The sequence below is a fragment of the Gorilla gorilla genome, chromosome 11 (assembly GCF_029281585.2).
Source record: "Gorilla gorilla gorilla isolate KB3781 chromosome 11, NHGRI_mGorGor1-v2.1_pri, whole genome shotgun sequence".
Classification (NCBI taxonomy): Eukaryota; Metazoa; Chordata; class Mammalia; order Primates; family Hominidae; genus Gorilla; species Gorilla gorilla.
Window position 1 is genome coordinate 137,204,052 of NC_073235.2, and position 8,514 is coordinate 137,212,565.

At 50.6% G+C, this 8,514-nt stretch overlaps 1 protein-coding gene across 1 annotated transcript; it reads right to left on the bottom strand.

Annotated features, from left to right (window-relative positions):
• Positions 1-878: 878 nt before the first annotated feature.
• ARL4C (ARF like GTPase 4C) lies at positions 879-4,976 on the bottom strand. Its single transcript, XM_019022743.4, has one exon. It carries the CDS (start codon positions 4,421-4,423, stop codon positions 3,845-3,847), a length of 579 nt encoding a protein of 192 aa, XP_018878288.1. The 5' UTR covers positions 4,424-4,976; the 3' UTR covers positions 879-3,844.
• Between the last annotated feature and the right edge of the window lie 3,538 nt (positions 4,977-8,514).

The window sequence follows — 8,514 nt, forward strand, 5'->3', positions numbered from 1 at the left end:
TTCACCTGTATTATCCTGCTTCATCCTCCCAACAATGCTTTGAGGTACCATTATGATCCCATTTTACATATGAGAAACTGAGGCTTAGAGGGAAAGGACTTGAGCAAAATCACAGGGCCCTAGGCACTTGAGCCAGATTTTGGAACTGGCTCTTTTGGGCTCCATGCTTAAGAGACCCCATACCCCACTAGGGTCTTAACCATCACTTAGTAACAATTAAGCCTGTCGCTTAACAGCTGCCACGTGCCTCCATATGCTACCCATTGCACCCACTCAAGGTTCTATTGGTTCTGGCCCAATCGCATTTTTCTCTAGAAAGTGGACCTTTTCTCTGCAGAGTCTACAGAGTGTGAGGGTCTAACTACACCTGCTATTTAAGAGAGCTCAAGCCTTGGACTCAAAAATCATGGACTCAGCCCAGGTACTGAGCAGAGAGACAAAGCCAAGATACTGAGTAGCTTTGTAACTTCCAGCATTCTTATATTAGTACATAGCTATTTCCAATTTTATATAATTACCTTTTTGAGGTAATTATCAATTCATGACCTTTTTAGTAAATGAGAGTGCTGAGGAAGGGCTAGACACTGAGGCCATTTTCCTAAAGGATTTGAAATGACGCAGTGGAAGGCACCCAGATGAAGGACAGGCGCAAGTGAACGAGCCTCAAATGCATACAGACTCCTGCATTTTAGCATCCAGATCCACCATTCACGGCAGAGCTAGAACCTGACACCAAAAATTGAGATGACTGATATACCGACTAGAACTCCAGACACCATCTTGTGATCCATCCCCCCACTCAGCAGAGGCCTAGAGAATGAATACCAGCAATGTCAAAAAAACAAAACAAAAAATTCCACAGAAAATCTCCCCAGTCATTTGATTGTATAAATAATTTATTTCTGTTCACAGCATCATATATGCATTATAAAAGGCTATGGAAACAAAAGAGAAGGATGATGAGACAGAGAATTACAGCAGTAGAAAGGAAAACAGAAACCAGGGCACACAGTTCCAACACCAGAACAGAGAATTTGGGAAGATAATTGCTCTGAAACAGAACTGGCCTCCCTGTGTCTATTAGAAAACATTTCCAAAGCTCACGGAGGGAGGCCAACTTCCCCTATGGGAAACCCATTCACTCGCCAAAGGGCAGAAGGCATCATAAATCACCCATTGATACATTGGTGGGGGGCTCCCTGTCCCCCTGGTGACCACTCCAAGGTGATTTGATCTGTGCTTCCTCTGTTGGGTCAGAGACGAAACGGGCTATTATTAGGTCAAACATTACAGAAATCAACTGAGACTCTTAACTAGTAGTTGATACACCACAGGGCTTTACTTTACTGCACAATTACTAACAGTTGATTGCACCCTTAAGTATTGATTATGCAAAAAACAAAATCATCTCGCATCAGTTTTAAAGCATGACAGGGTTTGAACAGTGATCTTGAACCTAAGTATTGTTATCACGAGAAGGTTACAGTATTTGGCATCTGCAATGTCACAAAATAAATATATTATTCTCTCAATAGTGTGGAACTACCAAAATGTCAAAGTGCTTAAGAAATTGTCGCATGTGAAGAAAATAAAGAAAGATGGATTTTTTTTTAATAATTCTATACAGAATCTTCAGATGATGGGACCAGCCCATTTAGAAATCAGTGGATATGCTGTCGATATGTAAACTGAAATCTTGCAGGCTTTTCAACACTGCTTAGCTAGACTTTCTCTACTGAGTTTCTACAAAAAGACCAGCATTGGAGGGGTACCAAATACACCGACAAAAGAGAAAAAGCAGATGGGCTGCTAGGTTTCTGCTTTTAAAAAATTTCATATAAGAATTGGGTTTCAAGCAGGAAGCCAGAACTTCTGCCTCTGGTTCTTAAATTAACATTCGGTGTGTAATGGACAATAGGCAGGGACTCATAATTTGACTAACTCACATGCTCAAGCATGATTGTGTCCAATTTCTACAGGCCTCCTTTGTAAAGAAATGTGTAACAATGGGGGGAAAGTCATAATTCTACCTGAAAACATAGATTGTAAGAGGAAATAAAAAAATCAAACAGTATGTTTTAAGTTTCCCTTTTGATACTGTGTTTCAGGGTAAGTGACAGCTTCTGCAAACCAAGACTCAGTCCTGATTATAAAGGATTTTTTAAATTACATTATTAAAAATATGTATTTATTCTTCTTTCACTTTATCTATTTTCCAAAGCCTCTTTCAAGTAAACTGTGAAGTGCCTGAGTACCAGTGACCATGACGTCACACTTTCTTTTATCTCAAGCACTCATTGTTGTTTGCATTTGCCCAAAGTGCTGGCTGGCTCCGAAGGCCAGTTCCCACAAGAATGAATTCGGAAAGACTTCATCCTCGTGTTTTTCCTTCTCTTTTAATTCCATGCAACGAGGTCAGCTTTTGCAACAAGGTGGGGTTTTATTTTTTTGGTGCATGACATCAAATACTCTAACGAGACATTTTTAATGAAATACTTAAACCAGATAGGCCACAATGAACCAAATTAGAAATCTGAACATGTCGCCACTTGCAGCATAAAGGAATATAAAAGGGCAGAGCAAAGTCTTTTTTCCTAAGGTGAATATTTCTAAGGTAAGTATTCATTTGTAAAAGTTTTTTTTTTTTTTTCAACATGTCTGAAAACCCATTATCACGCGGTTAGTATTACAAGAGACATCCCTTGGTTAAAAAAAAAAAAATACCATCTTGCAATTCAGCACACACCTGCAGCTGGTGTGTTCATCCAAACCAATCAGTAGGCTAAGAGAATTTAAAATTCCATACATATGAGTCTAGGTATTAATGCCGATTACACAGTACAGAGGGAGGTCCCTATATCCACACACACACACACCCCATCCAGCATTTACACCAAAAGCCTTACCCTTTAAACACCTTTAACTATCCTGCAAACAGTAAATGCATCATTGGCCACCACCTCCAACAGTTCGTCTTTTTTTTTAATTTTTTTTATTTTTATTGGTCTCTTTGTGTGATAATGACCTACACATGGACAGGGTCCAAACCATCTGGAAGATGTCTGATTCCAGGCTGAAAAGCAGTTCTCAACAACACTGGTCTTCTGCAGCCACCACAAAGCACCAGGAAAAGGGCACCTCCGCGGCCATCCCCAGCCAGGCCAGCACAGCGCTCCGTGCCCGCTGAACCGTCCCAGGCAGTCCTCTGATGACCCAAACCACCACCACCTTTGGGCCCAGAGCAGGACAAATGAAATTTCAACAGGGGCCTGCCCTGTGACCGAAAATTACTCAGCTTCACAGCCCCTGAATGCAAGGAGAGGTGGTCCCCCCAGAACCAACATGCCCCCCGAGGTGGGTACGCCCACGGTTCTGGGAAATGCATACCTCAGGTAATTCACAGGTGCGATCCCCCAGTGGGGGCGGGGCAGCCTGAACTTCTGGCCCTGCAGGAGTGGGAAGAAATCCCTTTTGTCTTTCCGACAACTGAGCCTTCCACCTGGGGCTGGGAGGGCGGACAGCAGGACCGGCTCTTCCACTCCCCACCGCGGCCCCCCGACCTGGTCAGTAGCTCTGGCGTTCAGACAAAAGGTCCCCTGAGCTGGGGGTGGGGGTCAGGTCGAGAGTAGGCCGGTAAATCAGACTTCGCAGCTCCTTAAGTCACCAGTCCTGCATTTGGGTGCAGAGATTCCGTTTTAAAAATTCGAAGCATCGCTTTGGTTCGCTCTTTGTTCGCGGGCGCGGGTTCTCGCTCATCCATCCATCCATCCATCCATCCATCCATCCATCCATCCATTCATTCTTTCTTGACGCACTTGCTCGCTCCCCGGTCGCTCCGGGCGCATTACCGCTTCTTCTTCTGCTTGAGGGACTTCCTGCGTTTCAGGATCATCTCATAGAGCTTGTCCATGCCCTCGGTGAGGCCCTCGCCGATGATGGCGCACGCCGGCTGGACGTGATAGGTGGTGGCCGGGATAAGCTCGTGCAGCGCCAGCTGCTTCTCAATCTCGGCCACCGGCAGCGACTTGGGCAGGTCCTGCTTGTTGGCGATGACCAGCAGCGGCGTGCCCTGGTTCTCGGCGAACTTGGTCACCTTGTGCAGCTCCGTCTTGGCCTCCTCCAGCCGGTCCACGTCCACCGAGTCCACCACGTAGATGATGCCGTCCGTGCAGCGGCTGTAGGACTTCCACAGCGGCCGCAGCTTCTCCTGGCCGCCCACGTCCCAGAAGTGGCAGCTGATGCCCTTGGCCGTGCCGTTGCTCAGCTTGATCTTCTCGGTGTTGAAGCCGATGGTGGGCACTGTGTTCACGAACTCGTTGAACTTGAGCCGGTAGAGCACCGTGGTCTTGCCGGCCGAGTCCAAGCCCAACATGACGATATGCAGGGACTGGAAGGCCGAGATGTTAGAGGAGATGTTGCCCATGGCTCCTGGCTGCGGCGCCGGCCACTGCGGCTGCGGCGGGAGGGCGCCGCCCCCCGAGCAGTCACGGGCCCGACGCGGCCGGGCGCACCTGGGCCCCGCCCGCCGCCGCCCGCACCGGCCCCGGGGCTCGGCGTCCCCGCGGGCGCACGGCTTGGCGCGCTCAGACGCCGCAGTCCCCGCGCCCTCGCCGGCCGGGCTCGCGATCGGCGGGCATCGCGTCTCTACGCGCGGCTTTGTCTCCCGCGAAGCCGCCTCAGATGTTCGGCGCAGGAGGCTCGCGCCCGGCGCCCTCCCCAGGCCTGGGCTCGCTCTGTGGTTTCCTCGGGCCGCGCCCCCGCGCTCCGGCAGCTGCCCGGGCTCTCCGCTCTCCCGGCGCCCGGCGCTCGCCTCTGGCCTGGGACGGCGCTGCTCCTGCTCCTGCTCCCGCTCCCGGGGCGCGGGCTTCCCCGGGAGTCGCTGTCCGCTCGGCAGCCTCACAGTCCCCGCAGTCCCCGCGCCGCCGCAGCAGCCGCCAGCCTGCCGCGGCCGGAGGGCTCCCGGACCCGCCCCCTCGCGCCCCGCCCCGGACCCGCCCCCGGCCCCGCCCCGGGCCCCGCCCCGCCCGCCGCCGGGGGTCAGGCGCGGTCCTCCCCGCCCAGCCGGCCGTTTTCGCGCGCTTCGCTGCGTCCCCGCCGCCCCCCGGCCCCTCCCGCGCCGCGCCGCGCAGACACAATGGGCGCGGAGCCGGCTCTTCCTCCCCAGCGGCTGACGCGTTTGCAAAAATAGCTCTCGGCTCCCGGAACCCCCGCCCGGGTCCTAGCCCGCGCCCTGCCCCGCCGGGCCGCAGCCGTGGGCGACGCAGCCTGCCTGAGGGAGTGGGTCCCGGGGTCCCAGCTCTGTGGGCGCGAGGCGGGGCAGGGCGGCCACCAGGGTGACTGGGAGAGCGCGGCTCTGGGGAGTGAGGGCGGCGAGGCTGGAGCCTCCAAACCCCAGAAGGGACGGGACGGGGCTGGCCTCGGTGAGCTGCCAGCCTGCGCTCTGGATCCAGCCGGGCGCGTCCCCTCCCACCCTCGCGCCGCGGCTGTCGCCGGCCCCGGCCCCAGTGACGCCCAGGCTCGCCTCCTGCCTGGGTTCCAGGGGGCTGCACCCGGCCAGCGCCGCCCTCCGGAGCCCAGGCCTGTGCCCAGGGCACCCTGGAGGCCCAGCCTTTCTTGCCCGGTGGCGGCGGTTGGGGCAGGGTCGGACCTAGGCCGCGACGGGGGATTAGAAGACCTACCTGCCCCAAGTAACTCGGACAGCTCACCCTCCCAGACACGCCTGGGCTACCTCATTTCGTCCGCGTCGACTCTGCTGCCATCCCAGGGGAAGCGTCAGCATTTCGGGAGAGCACCCCTTGCCACCCGACTTTGGGAACTGAGAACCACCTGCCCGCAGGTGAACTACTCCGCAGAAATGGCAACACCAGCCCCGGGGGCTGAAAGAAAATGTGTCTACAGCTTGGAGCTGGTGGCACAGTGGGTTACAAACACTGATATTCCACGGGTTCCACCTCCTGTCACCTCAGTTCAATGGTTTTATTCTGGTTTGTAAACATGTAACAAATGTATATCCTCTCTGGGTGCGGAGAAAAGTGAGAGTATATTATGGCAAACACACAGATCTGGGGAGAGCTGCTCCGCAGGAGACAGCAGGCCGCAGCATGGGCGACCGCATCTTCCCAGCTCTAGCTTATGAGACAGAAACGACGGAAACGGGGTCAAGGGGGAAGAAAATGAAAATGCTAAGAATTTATGAATAAAAGCTACAATTTTAGAGAAATACTTTATCATCTTCCGTTCACAAACCACGAAAAGACATATAATATCGTTGGTACCAAAGCATGTGAGAAGGCCTCACCTGTAGAAGGAAGGACAAGCCACCACCACCCCATCCTTGGAATTCCCAAGGCGGCAGCCGGAGCGACCATCCACTCTACTGAGTGGATTTGGGGCTGGAAACGAAGTATCAGGCTGGAAAGGACCCTGCCTATCATTCCACCCAACGCTGTCCAGTGAGGTAACAAGGCCTAGGCGCCCGTGACGGCTAAGGCAGAACCTAGAGGCCCACTGCCTGCTCCAGCACCAACGGTCTGTATGCACAAAACTGGGCACCTGCCTGCCCTCTTCCTCACACCCCACTCTACCCACACGCTATTTCCTTCAATGAGGAATAAAGTCAGCCACCTGAAGGATAGAGTTCAACAGAAAATATTGGCTGCACTGTGCCACTTACTTCATTTTAAATAAAAATGGAAATGTATTCACTGACATCACTGAAAAGTTAAGGATAAAGGTCCTCTTAAGGCATGGCTAGACCCAGGAGCTCAAAAGGAGTCTTTAGAGCAGGTGTCTCTCCAGTCCTCCTCCGTGTTCCCCTGTGTTGATTCTTTTTCCTTCTGGCAGCCTTGGACTCACATCCTTGGTTTAGATCCTGGAAAGGAAAAGGTACAACTCTTTCCCAATAACTCTAACCAAAGCCTGGAGCATGCGCCCTGGATCAAGGACTGCAGTCCAGGAGGAGGGAACACACCAGTGGATGTGGCCTAGGGTTGAAATCGGGAAGGGTGGTTCTCCAAGAAGAATCCAGGATCTGTCACCAAAAGAGCAACTCTAGTGAGGCAACAGAAACAACATATGTTGGCATAATTCATAATGATGACGTTTCCGTTATTGGGAACCCTGGGGAGACAGGATTTTGTGTTTTTGGAGTGATTTTCTTGACTCTCTTTAATGCCTGCCCCATAGATAGCCAGCTTCTCATGAGACTGTTTCTTGTTTCTCTTTCTTCTCTGCCACAGACAGGGCCGAGGCTGAGCCCCAACCCAAGATGAGCCTTTGGTTTAGTAGCCTGGGACCTGGACATTTGGAAAGAGACAGATCAGACTGGAAGCCTCTCCATCCGGCTTCCACAGATTACCTTTGTGTTACTTCCTTCTCCCCTAGTCAAGACTTGCTTTGATTTTTAAGGTGGTAGGAAGGAGATATTTTAGTAAAGTATCTGATGTATCTTTTTGGTGCTATGCTAATTATTACCAAGAGCCTCAGTGGTTTTGACTGCAGCCTCCACATTTTGCACCACCATGATGGGGTTTAGCAATAAAGGGCTGTCTGCTGTCCAGTAGAAAAAAACAGATTAATAGACATTAATAGAGCCTTCCAGAACACAGCCATTAAACAGCAACTCACCATAATTGAATAGCAACCACTCTACCTGCTAATGTCACTCACCAGGTGATAAGTTAATTTTACAGTTGATAATTTAACTTCTAACACATAAAAATATCATTTGGTTGAGTCGACTGGTAACTTTCCTTCAAATGTGGATTTTTATTGAAAAACACTGGAATTATGAAAAGGAAAGTAATGTTTACCACTCATATCAGACATGTAAGGCCTCCTTTGAACCTATTTCTTCATGGACATACATCATGGCTAAATTCCACTGAGTGGAAAATATTGGCTGCTCTGTGGCACTTACTTCATTTTAATTAATCAGAAGGAGACATTTTTTCAAAGAATAGCGTGTACTTGTGTCCTGCCTGAGATGAATTCCTCTTCCAGCAGCAGTGACATTTCAGGTCCTCTCCTTTCTATTCTTCATCAAGATGACTGCATCCAGAGAAGAACTCAATTATTTCAAGCAAACAGAAGGCAATAACTTGGCAGTAATTTTGAAATTGCATCCTAAAATATTCTCCTTTTTTTCCCTTTAAGGGCTTTGAAATAAAATATGCCACCAATTAAAATGACTTTTGAGTGAATCTGATGACTAGAGCAATATATCATGGCATTATTATCTTTGCTTGAGTAAGGCTAATAACCTAAAATGCAAAAGGGAGCATCCCATTTATTCTTGAATATGATGAGTAAATAAAGACCAGAACATGGGCACACGTGTACACACATACACACACCCGCGCGCGCGCGTAAGTGTGGGGTTATTTGCATGTTCTCACGGCAGACCTGCTGTGGAACTCTGGGTTCAGGTTCACTGCCCCGGTGCTTAACTGTTATAATACAGGAGTGCCCTCTGCTGAGCTTCTCGGATAATAGATGAAGGGCTCTACAGAGGCA